Source organism: Muntiacus reevesi, chromosome 9 (genome assembly GCF_963930625.1).
Source record: "Muntiacus reevesi chromosome 9, mMunRee1.1, whole genome shotgun sequence".
NCBI classification, from domain to species: domain Eukaryota; kingdom Metazoa; phylum Chordata; class Mammalia; order Artiodactyla; family Cervidae; genus Muntiacus; species Muntiacus reevesi.
The window spans coordinates 27,430,473-27,452,930 of record NC_089257.1 but is presented as its reverse complement, the minus strand read 5'-3'; the positions used below and the strand labels follow the sequence as shown (position 1 = coordinate 27,452,930).

Genomic DNA, 22,458 nt, shown 5'->3' with positions numbered 1-22,458 from the left:
GTGTTGGAAAGATAGAGATAAATCGTTGGAATACCAAGCCTGATGGGCAGGTGCCTACTGTGGAGTCTAAACCATGTCCTGGGGAAAAGAGAGAAGGAAGAATTTAATTCTGATGTGGGAAAGTGTCATGGAAGAGGTTATGTTTTAACCAAGCCTTGAAGGACAAGTGGGATGTCCATGGGGTGGAAAAGATAAAGGCATCCAGGCTGGAAGAGCCAGGAGACAGCAATGATTACTTATGATGAATGTCCTTGGGGTTTAGAGTTCACAGTGCTTGAGATGCAATGAAAGATGAAACCAGAAGATAGATGAAAACTGTGGAGAGTCTTAACTGCCAGACCGAGGAGTTTGACCTTTATACTCTAGGCAGTGTTAAGCCACTGAGCATTCTTCAGGAAGACAGTGATGCCCAACCTCTATCTCAGAAAGACTACTCCAGTGCGTTGTGGATGATAGATGGGAGAGGTTAGGCTAGAGGCCAGGACACTTGTTGGGACTTTGCAGTAGCCTCACAAAGAGGTAATGAACTCTATGGCCACCTCTGTTGCCTGGCTAACCAACTCCCATTGCCAACCTCTTTCTTTCTTGCCTGGGACCACAATGGTGGCTGGAAATACTACATCCTGTTTGCCTCCTTCTCTCCTTTCAGGTAACAGATATTTATCAGTTGTTTGCTGTTAACTAGGCACAAAGGATGCTGCAATGAACAAGACAAAGTTCATATTCCCGTAGTGCTTACGGTTTGATTAGGGAGAGATAAACAATAAACTGAGAGATAAAAATATAATAGGTTGGGAGGTGATGAGTATGAAGAAGAAAACCAAAGCACAATAAGGGATTGGAGATGCGGAAAGGGGAATATGGTGCTATTTTAGCAAGAAGTTGAGGAAGGCCTCGCTTTATCACATGATAAAGTGACATGTGAGAAAGACTTTATTGAAATGATGTGTAAGGTAATCTAGTGGAAGAACATCCCAAGCAGATGGAACAGTATGTGCGAAGCCCGGAGGAGGAAATGTCTTGACTTGCTTAAGGAAGAACATAAAGGCCAAAGAGGCTGATGTGAGCTAGGGAGGAAGTTTGTAGCAGCTGAGTCAGAGAGACTGAGGTTGATCTTGTCAGGATTTATAAATCAAAGTCAGAACTTGGGATTTTATTGTGAATGAAGATCAGGACTCATTAGAAGAGGGTTTTGAGAGCAACTTGACAGGATGTGACTTGCATTTTAAAGGCTCACTCTGGCTGTTGTGTGGAAATAGACTGTAGAGAAGCAGAGAGATCCATTAGGAGGCTTTTGTAGGAGTCCAGGTGAGAGATGGTGGTGTACCAGGACATGGAGATGTGGGAAGTGACTAGGCTCTAGAGGCGTTTACAAGGAAGAACTGACAAGATTTGCTGATAAATTATTGTGTGGTAGTGGTCATGTATGGATGTGAGAGTTGGACTGTGAAGAAGCTGAGTACAGAAGAATTGATGCTTTTGAACTGTGGTGTTGGAGAAGGCTCTTGAGAGTCCCTTGGACTGCAAGAAGATCCAACCAGGCCATCCTAAAGGAGATCAGTCTTGGGTGTTCATTGGAGGGACTGATGCTAAAGCTGAAACTCCAGTACTTTGGCCACCTCGTATGAAGAGCTGACTCATTGGAAAAGACCCTGATTCTGGGAGGGACTGGGGGCAGGAGAAGGTGACGACAGAGGATGAGATGGCTGGATGGCATCACTGATTCAATGGACATGAGTTTGAGTAAACTCCGAGAGTTGGTGATGGACAGGGAGGCCTGGCGTGCTGCGATTCATGGGGTCGCAAAGAGTCGGACACGACTGAGTGACTGAACTGAACTGAACTGATGGTAATCGAGAGGGATGAATTTGCCATTTTTCTGCTGGGGAAGACTGGAGGAGAAGTTTGTAGAGTTTGTACATGGACATGTTAAGTTTGAGGTGCCCACGAGACATGCAAGTGGAGACACTGAGAGCTCGGTTAACCATATGAGTCTGGAGTTCAGAGGAGGGGTCAAAAGTCAAAATAAAAATGTAGGAGCTATCAGTGTTTAGTTCCAAAAATCTCTGAGGCTAGATGGGCACCTTAGAGAGTATAGATGGAGAAGAAATCTAAGAACTGATGCCTGGGACATGGCAGTGATTAGAGACCCAGGTAATGAAAATGAATTGGCAAAAGATTCTGAAAAGCATCTGTAAGAAAGTCACAAGGAGAACAAAGCAAAAGTGGAATCCAGGAAGCCTAGAGAATGAAGTTATTTCAGGAGGAAGAAAGGATTGTTTGTATCAAATTTACAAATTTTGTATTGGAGTCAAGCATCAAGTCTCCGTGCTTTTCTCCAGGAGATCTTGGTACCTAAAAAGGAAGTACAGAGAAACAGAGGGATTTCAGCTTGTGTGGGGAAGAATGTGGAGGGCATGTTGATTAATTATCTGTTGCCCCATAACAAACCACTCTAAAGTTTAGCAGCCTAAAACAGCAACTATTTATTTAGCTCATAATTTTTGGTGGATCAGCTGTCTTGGCTGAGCTCAGCTGGGTGGTTCTTCTAGTCTGAACTTGGCTTGGCTGATCTCAGCTGGGCTGTCTCATGCATCTTTGGTCTTGTGGGAAGTCTGCTGGGCTGGCTTGTTGATGACAGTCTTGTCTGGGGCAGCCAGGTAACTGGGACCTCTTGGTATGTGGTCTTGAATCCTCCAATAGGTTAGCTCTAGCTTTTGACAAGATGGTTACAGAGTTCCCAGGGAAGCAAGAAAACAAGCCCCACACAAACCTCAAGTCTCTGCTTGTATTATGTTTACTACTATTGGCCAAAGCAAAACACAAGAGTCAGTGTGGGAGGGGACTACCCTAAGTTGGTTACAGGGAAGTGTGAACAAATTGGGAACTTAAATGCTATGGTCCACCTCAGCCTGGAGTTGAAACATACAGAGAAGCAATGGATGATGTATTGGAGTTGGCTGGCCAGTAGTGTTATCTATAGTAATTATTCTCATTATGATCTTTGCCAAGTACAATAAAGGCATGTTAATAATTTTTTATCACCTATTAGGATGACACTGAAAAGAAATAAATAGAATTACTAAAATTAGGATATTAACATAGCACTACACTGCCAGGAAGAATAGAAATTTTTGCACACATTCTAGTTGAGTGGTTTAAATTGTGCAAAGCTTTCTTTTTAAAAAATGGTTTTAGAACAAGCTTTTTTTCATCAATTTGCAAGGAGTCTTCTCTTGCTAATCAGATTCAAATTCTTTAACCTCAGATTTTTATTAAGAAATACTAGCTTATGAAACAAATACAAATAAAGAAAACAATGACCCTGTTAAATGATATTTCCATTTGCTTCATAATTTTGTCTACAAATATAACTTTACTAAGGGCTGGCTATATTATTGACAAAACTGTGGGAGAAACCTCATCTCTGTTCAAGTTCAACTGATCACAGAAGTCTCTGATCATTTAGGAAGATTTTAAGATGCCAAATCCAGGAACAAGCCTATCATACATCTGTTTCTGTCTTCCCCAACTTGCCACATCAGTCTACTCATTCTTGCCGGACCAGGACTGTGTGACCTCCCAAAATGGGGCTGTTAGATGGTCCAAAAAGTTTTGCAAGTGAAGAATAAGGGAGTGACTTCTCTGGTGGTCCAGTGGTTAACAGACTGTGCCTTCCAGTGCAGGGGATACAAGTTCGACCCCTTGTTTGGGAGCTAAGATCCCACGTGCCTCATAACCCCCCAAAAGCCAAAACATAGAAAATGGAAACAGTGTTGTACAACTTCAATAGAAGACTTAAAAATGATCCACACACACACAAATCTTAAAAAAAAAATAGGGGATACCAATGATTTGGTGATCATTAAGGTATCTCCATTCTTTAAAATTGTTTTAAAACTGAAGGAAAATGGAAGATTTAGCTGTGTGCAGACAACCAGATGATGTTTCAGGTTCTTTTTCTTATGTAGGCTTTTGGCAGTGCTGTTTTGTTGGTCCATGACTGAAATCATGAGCAAGGATGGAGAATCGACCTCATAGAGACAGCCATTTGCAGTGGGCACTTCAATGCGTGGACTGGTCCTGATTGTCCAGCCGTTGATTTAATCCCCACCCCCATGATTGTTCTTCAGGATCTGTGTCCACCCAGACTCAGAATGGGGACCACTGAGTTCAGTAGCCTTAGATTGCAGCCTTTCTGGTGACCCATTTTTTTTTTTCTTTTTTCTTTTTTTATTTTATTTTTTTTAAATTTTATTTTATTAGTTGGAGTCTAATTACTTCACAACATTTCAGTGGGTTTTGTCATACATTGACATGAATCAGCCATAGAGTTACACGTATTCCCCATCCCGATCCCCCCTCCCACCTCCCTCTCCACCCGACTCCTCTGGGTCCTCCCAGTGCACCAGGCCTGAGCACTTGTCTCATGCATCTCACCTGGGCTAGTGATCTGTTTCATCTGGTGACCCATTTAAAGACATTTTTGTCCCTGTCCAGAGTGGACACACGCACACACACATCTCACCCTCTGTTTTGGATCAGAAATTCATGGAATTGACAAACCTGGGTCTCCTGCATTGCAGGCGGACTCTTTACTGTCTAAGCCATGTAGCACTATGAATGGGGTTGACGGTTTCATGTGAACAGAAGTCTATAAACTGATGCGAAGAATAAAGCAGAGTTGGGCTCCCCTCCCACCCCACCTGGAAATGTGCTCATTCATAGCTTTCCTTGGAGGGAGAGGAATAACCAGAAAATTGTTTCAAGATCAAATGAGGGAAGGGACATGCAAATGCCTCAGAAAAACCATTAAATATTTTGCGCACGTAAAACAAGTTGCCAGGAGCTTTTCTTTCTGGACCTCAGTGAAAATCCCTTTGTCCCAATAAACCAATGGGAAGAGTTCAGTTCAGTTCAGTTGCTCAGTTGTGTCTGACTCTTGGCGACCCCATGGACTGCAGCACACCAGGCCTCCCTGTCCATCACCAACTCCTGGAGTTTACTCAGACTCATGTCCATCGAGTCAGTGATGCCATCCAGCCATCTCATCCTGCCATCCCCTTCTCCTCCAGCCTTCAATCTTGCCCAGCATCAGGGTCTTGGGGAGAGTAGGTGCCATTAACTGTGAGGTTCTGAAAACAATCCTAGAGCGTGTGTGTGTTTGCACACCCGGCACTCAATGATCACATAGTTAGTGCCTCATTCATATTTCCCAAACTACATTTGTTGTATTACTTTTATGGTGAAAGAGGTTGTGGTAAAAAAAAAAAAAAAAACAAAAAAAAAAAACAGAGAAGTGCTGAATTAAACAAAACAAGGTGGATCTGTTTCTGACAGCACTGATGGGACCCTTTGAAGTGCTGACATGCTGTCGGAATGTCCAAAGAGGGAGTATTGTAAATGGTTCCTCCCAGACTCATGCTTGTCTGCATATCCTTGGCAGAGAGCATCTCCTGTGGCCCTGGGTGTGTCCTGTGCACTCGTGGCGACTCTGCCTCCCCCCATGGTTGTGAGTGGGCACTTTCATTGTGCATGGTTTTTGGGGTGCTGAAGTGCATGGAAATGTGCATGACTGAGAATCCCAAATTCTCAGAGGGAAAGAGGGAAATGGAAGGAGGAGGCTTACTTACGAGTCAGGGGCTGCATTTTATTCCAGTCAGTTTTCCATTGTAGGGGCCACGTGCCAGTAGGTTCTGAGTTTGTGCAATTGACAAGAGAAGAACAAGGGCTTTGGTGAGCCACTGGATAGCTGCCCCCTGATTGTCTCCCCCAGAGGGAAAGGCAGTGGGTCTTTAGCTCATCCCACCACAGGCTGGTGTGATCTGGGGGGTGTGTGAGCCTCAGCAGGGGATCCCAGAAGTCCATTTCCCAATAGGTTCCAGAGGGCCAGAGAATGGCCCCAAGGGAAGGCAGGAAGGCCCTGTGGCTTGCTCTGTGTAAGGCCTGCCTCACCTGGGACACTGTAGAAGACACAAAGGGAAGGGGCTCTGGCTTCCAGGGCTGACTGACCACTTCCCAACTCTGCCCTGGACAGAACACCTCGCCTCCTGAAATTCACATTCCTCATTTGCTACTAAGAGTGGCAGTCACCATGCCAGTTGGTTGTAATAAGGATGCAGTAGCAGTTTGAACAGAGAAGGCAATGGCACCCCACTCCAGTACTCTTGCCTGGAAAATCCCATGGACGGAGGAGCCTGGTAGGCTGCAGTCCATGGGATCACAAAGAGTCGGACATGACTGAGCGACTTCACTTTCACTTTTCACTTTTATGCGTTGGAGAAGGAAATGACAACCCACTCCAGTGTTCTTCCCTGGAGAATCCCAGGAATGGGGTCGCACATTCAGTCGCACGACTGAACTGATTTAGCAGCAATTTGAAGGGCTTCCCGGTGGGCGCTAGTGGTAAAGAACCTGCTTGCCAATGCAGGAGACATAAGAGACGGGGGTTTGATCCCCGGGTCGGGAAGATCCCCTGGAGAAAGGAAAGGGCAATGCACTCCAGTATTCTTGTCTGGAGAATCCCATGGACAGAAGAGCCTGGAGGGCTACAGTCTATAGGTTTGCAGAGTTGGACATGATTGAAGTGACTTAACACATAGCACAACAGTTTGAAAGCACACAGCACAGTCCTTGGCACACAGTAGGTGCTCATGGTGGGCTTTTGGAGAACATGGGCTGTATCTTCATATCTCTGTATGCCTGTAACCTGGCACAGATCCCAGCACAGAGTAGGGATTTCTGAATGAATGGATAGCTCAAATTGATAGATTCAAATGTAAGTGGTTACCAGTTAGCACAAAGAATGTGTGTGTGTGTGTGTATGTGAGAGAGAGAGAGAACTCAGTGGTGGAGTGACAATCTCTAGGAGTCAAGGTTTATTCTGTAAAGAAATCAGTCGAAGAGAACCGTGTTTTATGCATGTCCCTCAAGATGCCATGTGAAGCAAACACTCTGCAACACTCTCCAAATTGCCGTGTTTTAAAAAGAGGGCACAGTGCGCAAATACCATCACTGCCATGTCCGCAGTCACTGGGGGTTAATGAAAAGGAGATGGGGACAGAGGGCTGCACTGGTTGAACTTCTCTGCAGAGCTAAGCGCTGGTAAGCGCACTTTACAACAGCCAGCTGCTTAACCCTGTCGTGTTAAGCTATAGGGTTGCAGTGCAGGGTTTGTTTTTTTCCCCTTTTCCTGTATTATGTCTTTTTGGTGGATAAAACCGGAAAGAAAGGCTATAGACATAAACTGTGCAAATAAAATAACCTTGAGAGGAGGCTGCTCCAGTTGAAACTTACCGTCTCCCTGTTGCCATGGTTACTTCCAGCAGGTCGCCCAGTGAGAATGGCTCTGTCATCAGCAACGAATCAGGGAAGCCCAGCTCGGGGAGGCGCTCACCCCAGAATGTAATGGCACAGCAGAAGGTGACAAAGGAGGAGGCTCGGAAGAGAAATGGTGAGACGCCTTCCCTGCCAAGCACCACCCCCGAGCCCAGCCCACACACTCGCGCAAGCGCGTGCTCACACTTGCACACCAGCGTGCTTTGAATCAGCCCCCACTCTCCTCCTTCCTGTGTCCTACAAAGGTCCTACCTACCTTCCTGAGGTATCACACTATACCCTTCCCTGAATTATTCTGTTTCATTACCTCTGCCCTCCGTTCTTATGGGACTGTGCAGAAAAACCCCATTTACAGGTTGAACTGAGGTTTGCTTAGAGATTTTCCTTATTTGGGGGTGAATCGCCTTGATTTCTAGCACCAGGTCCACTAGAGTGGCAGGTTTCCAAACCGATGCTTGTCTTGGAGGCCGCCCTTCATTTTCTTGCCCTGAGTCCCTTGATAAATTTCAGGGGTTCACTCTGTGCCTGTGAATCCAGATAGGACAAGTCCAGCTCTCCCAGGAAAAACAAGACAGTAATAAATCTGTCGTCATAAAAATCAGCCCGTGCTTCTGCCTTTATTCTCCAGGGCAACTTAACCATTTAGTTTCTCTCTCGTGCAGGTCTTTTCCCTCCCTGTAAAGGACTGGTCCTGGGGGTTATTTACAAGTGGTCACAGCTGCCTTGCTCTGCTGTTGTAAACTCTATAGATGGCATCTGTCAGGCATCATTGTGCAGCCCGCCTCCCGCCTCCTCATCTTAATTTTGTCCTGAGCCTCACCTTCGCTCGATCCTTCCGTGTGTGATGTCTCTGCCACTCAGATCAGGGAAAATTCCTTTTGGATCTCCAAGGGTTATAGATGGAGTCCTATAGCAATGCCAGGTGAAAAGGCAAGCAGTCTGGCTCTCTGGTTGGCTGTGCTTCTTTTTAAAAAGGAATTTGATGAAGTGTGGTTCAAGGACTCTGTCTTGAAGAGAGCACCAGAATATTCTTTTGTTTTCAAATATCACTTATTTCTTTTTTTGACCAAAAAAAAAAAAAAGAGTGACACAATGGATTTGTCTTCTGTAGAGAGAACGTGGTCCTATTTCTGGCCATTATATAAAGCATTTGTTTAAACTGGCATACCGATTTGATTCTTAAATTTTTTTCTTCTCCTAAACCCCTCTATGCTCTGTAACATAGAGACCGTTTGTTCCATGCCAGAATCAGGGTGTGACGTATGGGGTTTTCCTGGAATAACCACCCCACCTGGGACCATTTGGTGTTCGGCCAAGCCAACACACAGGGGACTGCAGGAACTCCGGCTTGTAAAGGGAGAGGTGAACTTCGCAACTTTCTCCACTTTCCTCCTGAGTGAGATCATCAGAGACGTGGGCAGAGGGTGTGAGGCAACCCAGAGACAATGGGCAGTGAAGTCATAGGGGCAGGCTGTTTTAGCCAAACGTGGTGACCGCCATGACCTCTAATCAAGAGGCCCTCCTGCTCCTCCTACTCCTGCCTGGCACACTCTTCCACCACCTTCCTTTATATTCTTCCTGGAAATGTATAAAGCCTGGGTAAATTCCAGGAATCGGTGATGGACAGGGAGGCCTGGCATGCTGCAGCCCATGGGGTCACAGAGTTGGACACAACTGAGCAACTGGACTAAACTGAACTGAACTGAAATCGAGTCCATCCCCCCCAGATGCCCCATCACCCACCCCAGTCTTCAAAGGGTCTTGAATAACTCAGTGTGTGTCTCTCAGACCTATTGACTATGCATATGACAACACACACGTATATTTGCTTTTTTGTTGTATTGCTTTATTTTGTACAATGAGACCAATGTACATACTGCTCTATGCCCTTTTACTTGCTTAAAAATGTGCAACATACAGACTGTTCTATCAATACATACTCTCTACAAGAGGATGCCTTTCCCCCTTCCGTGCATTTAATCTGTACAAGAAGAAGAGTCAGGGCCAGTTTCATACTCCGTGACTCCCCACTGGCCCAGTCAGTGGGACACTGAGTTCTCTAAATGTTCCCGCTGACCTTCCTGTTCTGGTTTCCCCCACCCTTCCTGCCTGCCTCCTTATTCCGTTTAGGTCACTTTGATTATTTAAATATCAGATTCAGAAATAGCAACAGCCGGTGCATGAATAAAATGCAATTACTGTACCAGGTTGAGGTTTTAGTGTGTTTGTTTTATTAAAAAGCTATCCTTTCTCCAAGTTTACAGTGCTTCATTACATTTTATTTTTGCCAAAGGTAAACGCAGTGAATTTTCAGACTTGGTCACTTCTCTTTGACCACAGGTTTCTGTTCAGTGAGGCTTCACTTTGAAAGTTTCAAATAGAAATGAAAGGACCAACTCGTTTAATGTAAAATTCAACAAATGCTGAAGCACATTAGAATTCTAGGCTGGACCTTCAATGGAACCTACAAGTGTCCTTTTCTAACATAGGTTCCACTTTATCACCATATAATATTATAGTTCATCAAAAACATCAATAACATATTTTATTGGATTAGAAGATAAACAGAGGGAAGGAAGGGAAAGCAAAAAATAACATTGAATGGAATTGTGGAAAAGGTATAAGGTGTATTTCCATCACATTGTCAGCTTGCAAAAAGTACTGATTGTGTGAATATAACCTCTGCGAATACATTACTCTTTTGGTATGGAATAATCAGATGTTGTTTTATGGCTCAGTGTCCATCCTAGAAGTTAGGGTTACTGATTTTAATTAATAAATGTTCATTTAACAGGCTGTCATTCTAAAATTGTTCTTGGTTTTCACCAGGTTTGTTGCCTCAGTAGCTTCTAACTCTCTACTTTTTGTGAAAATCAAAACTTTAAAAGGCAAAGACTGTCTCATATGCAATGTGACTGAAGGCAGGGGTGAGGTGGGGATAGGGAAACTTGTAGTTCAGTGACTTCATTAGTTATCATAGCTGTTGTTATTGTGTTGTTCAGCCACTCAGTCATGTTTGACTCTTTATGACCACATGGACTACAGCATGCCAGCCTTTCCTGCCCTTCACCATTTCCTGAAGCTTGCTCAAACTGACGTCCATTGAGTCAGTGGTGCCATCCAACCATCTTGTCCTCTGCCGTCTCCTTCTCCTCCTGCCTTCAATCTTTCCCAGCATCAGGGTCTTTTCTAATGAGTCAGCTCTTCTCATCAGGTGGCCAGTGTATTGGAGCCTCAGCTTCAGCATCAGTCCTTCTAATAAATATTCAGGATTGATTTCCTTTAGGATTGGTGGTTTGATCTCCTTACAGCCCAAGGGACTCTCAAGAGCCTTCTCCAACACCACAGTTCAAAAGCATCAATTCTTCAGCATTTAGCCTTCTTTATGGTCCACCTCTCACATCCATTCATGACTATTGGAAAAATCATAGCTTTGACTTTAAAGATCTTTGTTGGCAAAGTAATGTCTCTGCATTTTATTTTACTATCTAGGTTTGTTATAGCTTTTCTTCCAAGGAGCAAGTATCTTAATTTTGTGGCTGCAGTCACCAGCTGCAGTGATTTTGGAGCACAAGAAAATAAAGTCTTTCACTGTTTCCATTGTTTCCCCATCTATTGGCCGTGAAGTGGTGGGACTGGATGCCATAATCTTTGTTTTTTGAATGTTGAGTTTTAAGCCAGCTTTTCACTCTCCTCTTTTACTTTCATCAAGAGGCTCTTTAGTTCCTCTTTGCTTTCTGCCATAAGGGTGGTGTCATCTGCATATCTGAGGTTATTGATATTTCTCCTGGCAATCTTGATTCCATCTTGTGCTTCCTCCAGCCTGGCATTTCACATAATGTACTCTGCATATCAATTAAATAAACAGGGTGACAATATGCAGCTTTGACATACTCCTTTCCCTATTTGGAACCAGTCCATTGTTCCATGTCTGGTTCTAACTATTTCTTCTTGACCTACATACAGATTTCTCAGGAGGCAAGTCAGGTGGACTGGTATTCCCATCTCTTTCAGAATTTTTCAGTTTTTTGTGATTCACACAATCAAAGGCTTTAGCATAGTCTATGAAGCAGAAGTAGATGTTTTTCTGAAATTCTGTTGCGTTTACTATGATCCAATGGATGTTGGCAATTTGACCTCTGGTTCCTCTGCCTTTTCTAAATTCAGCTTGTACATCTGAAAGTTCTCAGTTCACATACTGTTGAAGCTTGGCTTGGAGAATTTTGAGCATTACTTTGCTAGCATGTGAGATGAGTGCAATTGTGTGATAGTTTGAACATTCTTTGGCATTGCCCTTCTTTGGGCTTGACATGAAAACTGACCTTTTCCAGTCCTATGGCCACTGCTGAGTTTTCCAAATTTGCTGGTATACTGAGTGCAGCACTTTCACAGCATCATCTTTTAAGATTTGAAATGGTTCAGCTGAAATTCCATCACCTCCATTAGCTTTGTTCATAGTGATTCTTCCTAAGGCCCACTTGACTTCTTACTCCAAGTTGTCTGGCTCTAGGTGAGTGATCACACCATCGTGGTTATCTGGGTCATTAAGATCTTTTTTGTATTCTTCTGTGTATTCTTGCCACCTCTTCTTAATATCTTCTGCTTCTGTTTGGTCCATACCTACCATAGCTATAGGCAGTTTTAGAGTCTGTTTCAAGATGATGTTTAAATATAAGTGGGAAAGATAGATGTGAGAGCTAGGATTTTGAAAGCAAAACAATTTGGCCTTTTCTCAACTAAATACAGATGCTTAAACTTCCCAAGTGGCTCAGTAGTAAAGAATCTGCCTGCCAATAAAGGAGATGTAGGAGACACAGGTTCAATCCCTGGGTCAGGAAGATCCCCTGGAGAAGGAAATGGCAGCCCACTCCAGTATTCTTGCCTGGAAAATCCCAGAGACAGAGGAGCCTGGCGGACTACAGTCTACGAGGTCACAAAGAGATAGACATGACTGAGGAACTGAGCGCCCATGCATGCAAACTTCTGAAAGAAAATGAATATCACCTTAGGAAGAGTGGTTTCCATGAAAGAGTTAAAAATGAGTTCACGGTGAGAACATAATGTATGCATTTATACCTTCAGTTATTTAGAAGAAAGACCCTCCATAAACCCGTAAGGGTGTACCTTCCTTTAAGATACCATGATTTCACAGCCAGGGTTCAGAATTTAATCAGACCTTGCCCCTAGCTATCATGGGGCAGGAGGGAGACAAGAATCAGAGAGCTTGGAGAATGAATCACTACTTTCTTGGCAGTGCCCTTGAGGATTTGTCAGAGATATTCGCTCAAAAACAGTTTCAGTTTTTATATTCTTTCCCTTCTCAATGAGATGGAGACTCACTTATTATTTGATAAGCAACACCAAAGGGCAGTGATTCTAGTTGTAGATTATTTGTCTTTGAGCTTTAATAAAGATTCCCCCACAAAAGAACACGTTTTGTTTAAGGGCATTTTCTGCCTCTTATGGGAAGGTCCTCCTCCTGCCTGTTGAAACAGGAGGAAGTGAGATCTCTTTCCAGCCTTATTTACTGAAGTTCAAACCAGCAATGCAAACAAAACATGTTGGTGCTTGGTGGCAATTACTGATGATTACATGATGATGTTCTAGGACTTTCTCAGCCTCACCATGGCCCTTTTCTAGGCATTGTCCCATCCTTTTTTTCTTTGGGGACAAATTATGCTTTAAATATTCTCATGAACCTGCTGTATTCACATAACACTTTAATGTATTAGCACTTAATGCATAAAGAAACCTAGAGGAATTATTGTGTGAATCTAAATATGACTTTAGGTGATGATGGAAAAGAGCTGCAGTTTGTAGTTTCCAGGGTATCCTTCTCCTGTCCTATTATAGTTATGCTTGCCCCTTTACCTGACCATGGGGTGGGAAGTAAGAGTATCACAAGTTGGAAGCAATAAAAATGCGAAGTACCATCTTTTCAACCGCTGAATGGTTTCATGATAGCAAGACTTTAACTTTTATATGTTTATTGGTTTTACAGGTACTAAAGCATCTCCTTTTCCAAGACAGGAAATTTTAGTCCTTCCTTCACTCATTCAGCAAATCCCTATTGAAAGCCAACTGCATGTAAGACATTGTTAAAGGCAAAGGCATCAGACTTTAAAAAGATGGGCACGAATGGAGCTTATGTTACAGTGGCAGGGGATGGGAGCAGATTAAATCAATTCAGCAATAGTGATAAAAGTGATGCTGAATAATAGAGGGATGAGGTGAGTTATTTTAGATTGGTGGATAAAGAAAGTCTTTTTTAAGCAGCAACTTGAAAAATAAGAAGGAACTAGGCGGGTAAAGAATCATGGAAAGAGCAGTCTGAGCAGAGGGAATAGTAAATGTAAAATCCTGGAGGTGGGAAGAAGCCTGCTGTGTTCAAAAGGCCACTGTGGCTGGAGCAGACTGGCTCAGGGGAGAGTTGGGAAATGGACTCAGCAAGGTGGCCAGGGCCACGTGGTGCAGAACATGTAGGTCACAGTAAAGACGCTTGGTTTTGTTCTGAGAGAGATGAAGCCTGCAGAGGGCTCTGATCAAAGGAGTGCTGGATCTGGTTATCTCCTGAAAAGATAATCCATCCTGGCTGCTGGTGGAATGTGTATTTTAGGAGTAGGAGGAGCAAGTGGAAGCTCAGAGGAGGGGGGGTGTTTAGGAAGTATATTAGTTACTTACAACTGTGTAACAAATTACCCTAACACCTAGCCACCAAAAACGACTATCTAAATTCAGTATCTCACATAATGTCTGTGGGTCAGGAATTCAGGAATGGCTTAATTGGGTGATTCTTGCTCAGAGTATATCATGAGGTTGCAGTCAAGATGTTGGGCTGAGCTGTAACCATCAAAAGGCCTGACCAAACCCGTTTACTAGATGGTTCACTGTTACTGTTGTTGGCAGGAGTCTCAATTTCTTGCCAAATGGACCGCTCCATAGGGCTACTTTAGTGGTCTCATAAACATGGCAGCTGACTTCCCCTAGAGTAAGAAGCAATCCAAGAGAGAGCAAGGTGGAAGCAACAATACTTTTTTAATGACCTGTACTTGGAAGCGATACATTGTCATTTCTGCAGTTACCTATTTGTTACACAGGTTAGTCCTATGTGACTATGAGGCAAGAATTACTTGGTGCCATCTTGGAGTGCATCTTGGATATTCCAACTCATCTTGATGCCATCTTGAACTTCATAGCAGTTGTCTGGGAGGGAGATAATGGTGGGAAAGCAAGAACTGCCTGCCAGAACTACATTCTAAAATGATATATGCATCTGGTAACACATCTGAATAAAGATCTTCCTCTGTCATTGGCTCGTTGGTGACCTGCTATTTACAAATAAGTCCACAGAACCCCCAAATATTCCAGCTATAACCCATGGTTAGACTATGAGGAGTTTTAACCACTTTTGTAAAAAATAGCAATTTACTTGGCTTAATTTGACAAATCTTCTGTGATTATGATAAGTGCAAACTATGTGTTTCTTAATAATTTAAATGACATCACAATCTTGTGAGACAGGAGGAAAGATGAATATACTTCTATTACATTCATATTTTATATAACACCTATTTTGCCCCTAAGTTGCTTACTGGGTTGGTTGTTTGAACGGGCTTCATTTATCTCTTGCCGAGCCATGCTTAGTAAACTGTCATTCGTATAGTTATTTAATGGGAATGTGCTTTAAGTAAATCAGCAAGGTACCACTGGCCCTGGAACATTCTCCATCAGCCTATCTATGGACGCACAAGGCAGATGGCTGTCATTCAGCAATTGCAGCAGAACCCTCTGTCAGAGGGGAGCATCAGTTTGACAGAGTGTAGGTGCAAATCGCTCTAGGTAATTAGGGGAATTGTCCGTAGCTTTAAGGGCTTCCCTGGTGGCTCAGCTGGTAAAGAATCTGCCTGCAATGTAGGAGACCTGGGTTCAATTACTGGGTTGGGAAGATCCCCTGGAGAAGGGAAAGGCTACCCACTTCAGTATTCTGGCCTAGAGAATTCCATGGACTGTATAGTCCATGGGGTTGCAAAGAGTCAGATGTGACTGAGTGACTTTCTCTGTAGCTTTAAATTCATTTCTCAGTGGTTATTTCTTAGCTTTCTTTCATTTTAGACAAATGAAAGAAACCAAAACCTTAGTCACTGGGGAAATAATCTTTAGGGGAAAAAAAGTTTCAGCAGCAATTACTGTGGCTGGTTGACCAAGGAAGACTCATGACTTTATACTATGCCAGAATGGGTGGCTTTGGTGGCAGAGACTAAACTGAATGCTGTTATTGTCTTGATTATCATATTTTAAGAATAGCTACCAAGTTTGGCCAAATGGCACTTTCCCCATCTCCGACTCAAATATAGAGAACAAATTAACGTTTTTTTTTTCCCCCAAATGTGTTCTGTCACAGTTTTGAAGGAATGATTTTGCCGTTTAAATTCAAACCAGTGCGGGGTGAAGAGTATAGATAGTAAATTTTAAGAGAAAGTCACCAGCAGCAGTGAGCCGTTGGCACGGAACCAGACGCTGTTGTTCCTGAGATCATTTTGAGTAAAATGATGTCCTTAGGCTATGAGCCTGACATACATTCCCCTACGATGGCTCAGCTCCCCTACAACAGAAAATCAATTTGTTTATGTTTTGCTTTAGTGCCGGCAAGTGATGAAGAGGAAGGAGCGGTCCTTTTTGACAACTCTGGCAAAGCGGCTGTGGATCCCTTTGACACGTCTTCTGGGTCTGTGCAACTCATCGGAATAAAACCCACAGCCCTCCCTGTGGTGCACCCCACCTCGGACAGGAGCCAGGAGCCGGCCGTCCTCAACGGTGAGGTGAGTACCCCAGGACAGAGCAGGAGAGAGTGGGTGCAGCCAGGCCCCTGTGAATGTGGACCAAGGAGGAGCCCCTGGGGCCCTGGGTGCAGGTGTGTGGGGCTCTGTGGGTCATTTTTACCTCTGCACGTGTGGGCCTCAGTGGAACGAATCAGGACACCAGTCACCCCAAACCAGTTCATTGAGTGATGTTTTTGGAGCATTTTCCACCTTCATCAGAAAGTTCATGAAATGAAGTGAAGTGAAAATCACTCAGTCGTGTCCAACTCTTTGCGACCCCATGGACTATACAGTCCATGGAATTCTCCAGGCCAGAAAGCCCATAGGGGACTTTTTAAGAAACTGTCATTATGAAGAGAAACATCTAAAATTCTGCTTCCCTAACCCCTCACTCACACAGCCTGCTTCCTTTCTTGATAACACCACTAAAGTGGTCATGATGGGGTATCTGTGGCAGTGGGGATGGAGAGAGCTGGAATTGATAGCGGACCAGAGGAGATACGGACAGGGAATGTGGCCCACTACATAGACTTTGAAATGACTTATTCCTTTGAGCAAACTTTGCTTGTTTCCAGGAGGAATATCAATAAATAGCATGGTGTTAGTCAATTTTCCTGTCTTAAAAAGATTAGTACTATACATCAGAGAATAAAGATTTTACCAAAGAAAAACATATGGATGGATGGGTGGATGGAGATAGAGGCAGTTTAGGGGAGAACAAGAGAGTAAATTGGGTAAAAATTAGCTGCCATTTCTCCATCTTCTGCAGCAGAATGGTCAGGGGGCTGAAGATGTTTATGATCCCTGAAGGCATGCTCATGGAATGTCCTTGTGAATTCCTCACACATGCGTGCACACACACATAATTTCATTGTTATTCTCTGTTGTCATTCAACAGGTTGGTTGTTCACGTCATTGGTTTATACCTGGCCGGCTATGGTTACCTTCACTGGGTGGGAGATTTCCTAAGCTTCAAAGGCTGTTTCCCACCACACCTTGAGGAACATACCGCGACCCCATACAGCTGGGTCCTGTAAACGCACTTCAGGGCTTGTCCACATCCCCCATCCAGGCCACATGAGAAATCCTGTTACAGACCTGATCCTAGAAGTTCCTTCTGCTTTCTGGACAGAGAGACTGAACTGCCTAGAGGGGTGATGAGTTGATGTTCATCAATTTTAAAAAGAAACTTAACTGGGAATTTCCTGGAGGTCCAGTGGTTAAGACTTGACACTTTCACTTATGTGGGCCCGGGTTTGATCCCTAGTTGGGGAGCTAAGCTCCCACAAGCAGCACAGGGCAGCCAAAAATAAAAATAAATAAATAATTAAAAATAAAAAGAGCTTAACTGGCTGTGGACTCATAGAGCACTTGCATGCCAACCTCCTCATTTTTTTTCAGACCAAGAAACAGAAGTCAGAGGGCTCAGGTGGCTTGCTCAGAGTCACACTGCAGATTATTGTGACAGCATGATCAGGTCCCCTGGCTCCCTATCTAGCACTCCTTCCCTCTCTTTGACTTACTGTGGCCCATCAGTAAAGAACAGCACTTTGCTTGAAAGAGTATGGACTCTCCAGCCACACTGCAAGAATGTGAGTCCTGGCTCCTCTACTTAATGTCTGTGTGACCTTCAGTTCAGTTCAGTTCAGTCACTCAGTCGTATCTGATTCTTTGTGACCCCATGAACTGCAGCATGCCAGGCCTTCCTGTCCATTACCAACAGCTTAAATTCTCTGTGCCTCAGTATCTCTATCTGTACAATGGGACTGTTGTGAGGATCAAATGAGTTAATATGCAGAAAGCACATAGAATATTGTCTAGCATACAACAAATATGTTATTATGGTATCATCATCATTAACTTTCAGGTGGTGCTAGTGGTAAAAATCCCACCTGCCAATGCAGAAGATGTAGCAGACGCAGGTTTGACCCCTGGGTCAGGAAGATCCCCTGGAGTAGGCAATAGCAGCCCACTCCAGTATTCTTACCTGGAGAAGCCTATGGACAGAGGAGCCTAGAGGGCTACAGTCCATAGGGTCACAGAGTCGTGCACAACTAAATGACTGAGCATACTTCGTCATTAGTCAGCTACCCATCCAGGATTCATTGATCAAGTACTTAATGCCCTTAGCCCCTACAATTTGGGAACCTATATACCTTCTCAAAGCCAATCATAGCCACTGAATCTTTCCCTGGGCCCAGTTCTGCCACTGGACACTCAAGCCCCAGATTAGAGGCCTCTGAGGTTATCACTGATACACTGGTACCTATTCTTCATTAAGACCCTCTACCAAGTATGGACCCAGGTGACAGCCGCCATGCCTGGATCTTTTCATCCCAGCTTAGCAATGTGAATGTCATGGGGACAGATTCCATGTCGGCTAAATCTAACCTACCACCCTCTTTTTCAGCCAGACTGTCACAGGAGAACAGAGGAGCATTTTCCCTGTCCAGAACTGTATACGTGTCACATTTTGGTAGTTGAAGGAATAGACCTTGCTGGCATCTGGATTGAAAAAGAGCCCTGAACTGTCCTCTGTAATTTGCTGCCTTGTGACATTTTAGGCAGATTATTTTATCATTTTTCTCCTTCTCTTATAGGCAGCTTGTTTAAGTGAAGACAACACAGCCTCAAAGCCATAAATTTTCTTTTTATGAATTGTAGGTAATTCTTTTAAAGATTATTTTAAAGCAAACAAAATAACAGCATACAAAATTCAGAAAATGAGAAAGACTACTATAATTTCACTACCCTAACATATCCTCTGTTTTCATGTTTTCCACTTTCTCTTCAAGCTTTTGCTCAAACTCATGTATATTTTAGAATCTTATCATATTCAGACCACCTTATATCTTGTATCTTAAGCATTGGCTGTGTTGCTATTTTCTTTCTGACAATTGTTGTGAGTGTCTTGATTGAGTAAGTGCACCATTGATTGGGAAACTACTTTCTCATTGTTCAAACCAGGTATTTTTTGGTTTTAGTTTTCATGCATGACTTATAGAAACTTTTTATTTTGAGAATAATTTTAGATTTACAAAAGAGTTGCCATAATAGTACAGAGAATTCCTTTATCCAGCTAGTTGTTTACCTACTACTCCTAATATGAACACCTTGTGTAACTATAAAAAAATGATCCAGCCCAGGAACATAATATTGGCGCAATACTGCTGAATAATGTGCAAACCTCATTTGAAATTCACCAGTTTTCCTCTCATGTCCTTTCTCTGTTCTGTAATCCAATCCAGGATCCCATGTGGCATTTAATTGTCTCTTGAGTCTCCTCCCGAACAAGTTTGGGGTAGTTCAAGTTTGGGAGCGCTCCTCCATCCTTTGTGACCATTGTTCTTCATGACTATTATTCTTTTGAAGCGTACTGGCCAGTTACTGTGTAGAATGTCCCTCAGTTTGGATTTGTCTGGTGTTTCCTTATGATTGGATTGAGGTGATGAATTTTTCACATATCCATGGGAATGATGTGCCCCTTCATGGGCATGGAATCAAGAAGTACCTGATACTGATATGTCTGATTACTGACAGTGTTAACTTTCATCTCTGACTTTGAAATTCTCTTGGAATGTCATCTTAGGAAGAGATTCCAGAAATGGATTCCTGGTTCAGAGGATGTCATGCTAGCTTCTTTGCTGGTTTCCTCAGTGGCAAGCGGAATGAGGGAACAATTAAAGACTTGTGAGATGCTGCCAGCCTAAAGATACCATCAGGACCCAGGTTGGGGAGATCTTTGCAAGAGTTAGAAAAAACATATTCCTCAGTTTGTTTCTTTAAACCTTGTAAAAGTAAAGCATCTACATAACATGTAGCCTCATGTTGGTGAACCCCTGGCTTTGTACATCTGTTGACATGTATCTTACCCCTGGATAAGTACATTGCTAGAATCACCTAGCAGTGGAAAGTGTCAGGACTGGAATCTCTGCTTGCATACTGAACCATGTCCTGGGCATTTGGGAGTTTATCCTAGAGGATGGGATATATATAGGTGCTCGGGCTCCTGGCTTCTGAGCTAGCTGCATGGATGGGTTTTCCTAAAGCACCACACTCTCACCACTACTTGTTGACCAGACCCAGCTAGTGCTGTGTCTAACCCTCAAAGCCCCCGGCTGTTGGTTTGTATTGTCACAGCTGCTTCTTGCAGCTGGATTGCCCCTTCCTCTTTCCTTCTTGAAACAAGAGCCAGAAAAAAGAACCAGAGTAACTCTGATTGGCAAGAAGGAACAGGGACATTCTAAGACAGCAGGGTAGACGTGGCCTGTCTGCCTTCCTTTTTTCGTCCTGCCCCTCCCCTGAACCCCCGGCCCCCAAAGTGCTGCACCCATGCTGTTCAGTTCAAAGCCCCCACCACTGCCCCATTCCACCCAAGCCTACCCACCTTAGTGCTCTGTGCTCCCAAAGCTACTCATTTCCCTTCCCCTTGTCTCTGTCAGACTCCCTTTCCCTTAGTCTTTGATAAAAATGAACCCTATACAACCCACATTAATGGTAATAATGTTTATTTTTTCAATATATAAAAGACATAATGAAATGATTTTTATATTCTGTTCTTCATACAAAAATCTTCAAAATGAATGGAGAGAGTAGTGTAGAAACATATTCATTCCCATATGTAAAATAGATAGCCTGTTTTAGAGTTGGTCCCAGTGCCTGGCCATATTGCGAGGATGCCATGCGTGTGAACTCCTGCAATCCTCACAACACCTCCGTGAGGGCAGTAGTATTATCTGCCTCTTACACCGAAAGAACCTGAGGCACAGAGAAGTTAAGTAATGTGCCCAGGGTCTCACAGCTAGGGAAAGACAGAGCTGGAATTTAAACCCAGGCAGTTGGTCTGGTTCCAGAACCTATACCCTTAGCCCCAGCTTTATGCCACACCATCATTAAAATGTAAATGACTGAAAGCAACAGAATTATCCTCCCAAGGGTGTTTGCATATAAACCCAGTGAACTCTGGTAAATGTTTCATGAAGAGTTGGGAATGAGTGAGAGAGAGAGATTGACTTTCAAAGGAGATTCTTCCCCTGTTTTGCTGGCAAACTTAAGTTTGGCTCAAGAGGGGACCCTGCTCCCGTGCTTCCCTACGGCAGCGGGGGGACCCGGAGGACAGAGGGGAGCAAGCAGTTCCCTCTGCAGAAGGTAGTACTGCCAGCCTTAGTTTTTGGAGTCCTGATGTCCTAGCAGATTTTAAGTTCATTATCCAAATAGAAGAGACTTAAGAAGAAAAAGGGCTTATTCTAAAGTATCATCAGCAGCGTGGACGGTGAGTCAGGGACTCATGGGTCCGATGGCTGGAAGCCCAGAATTCCAGGCTTTGGACCCTGCTACCTGGGGGACTTTCAGGTGCAGGAGGGACATAAAGGGAGTGGACAGCTGTACCCCCAGCCCCCTCTTCCTCCCTTGGCATTGGCTGCAGCTGTAAGGAATCTCCTCTGCCGTGTCCCCGGGGCCTCCAGGCAGTTCCTCCTGGCCTCCCTGTCCTCGCCAGCTCTGTACTTCTCACGTGTCTTCAGAAGCTCAGCGGAGCCTGACCTGGGGATCCGACCTCAAGTTTCTGAGACCGCTGGACCTTAAGCCTTCTCTCACCCTCTAATCCTTTCTTCAACCGCACTGTCTTGTAGGAGTCCAGCACAGACAGCGGACAGGAGCGTGGGCGGCGGCTCTGTTGACTGGGAACGAGGACCAGCAGCTCAGCCCCGTCTTCTGGCTGCCCCTGCGCTTCCCTGTCTCCTGAGGACCCTCCTGGAGCCCTCGGGAAACAGTTCTTAGCCCAGGTCCCTAGGCTTGCTAAAGCAATATGAAAATAGCTGTGTATTGGCTTCTGGAGGGCAAGACTCCTAACTCTCAGATTTTCTACTGAGCTTCCACAAACCCACGGAATATAATTTGAAAACCACTGATCAGTGCCAGAGGTTTCTCACTCAGGTACGGGACCAGAGACAGCTCTGGGACTTTTGCAAACTGCAGATGCCCAAGCCCCACTCTTGAAGATTCTGATTCAGCAGGTCTGGGCCTCTGGATTTTTGCCAGCTCTACATGCAGCTCCAGTGTGCTGCCGATTGACCATTGCCTTGGGCATCTTCCAAATGGAAAGCCCCAATTCTGGCAAGCCCACACCAACCCCAGCCCCCAGCCACTCCCTGGGCAGAATCTACAGTCCAGGGGCTTAGACCTTGGACCCTCTGTACTTTGTCTTCTCATCCTGAGGGGCAGGGTATTTAGCAGCTAAATGTGCAGACTCTGAACTCTGACCCCACCTCTGATTATGGGTTGTCATGAAGGTTAAGAAGAC

At 44.2% G+C, this 22,458-nt stretch overlaps 1 protein-coding gene across 1 annotated transcript in view; it reads left to right on the top strand.

Annotated features, from left to right (window-relative positions):
• Positions 1-22,458, top strand: part of KIAA1549L (KIAA1549 like) — a 137,932-nt gene that overhangs the window by 59,633 nt on the left and 55,841 nt on the right. Inside the window, exons 15-16 of the mRNA XM_065944681.1 lie at positions 7,326-7,453; positions 15,979-16,157. Coding sequence (XP_065800753.1) covers positions 7,326-7,453; positions 15,979-16,157 — 307 coding nt within the window. The remainder of the gene's footprint in view (positions 1-7,325; positions 7,454-15,978; positions 16,158-22,458) is intronic.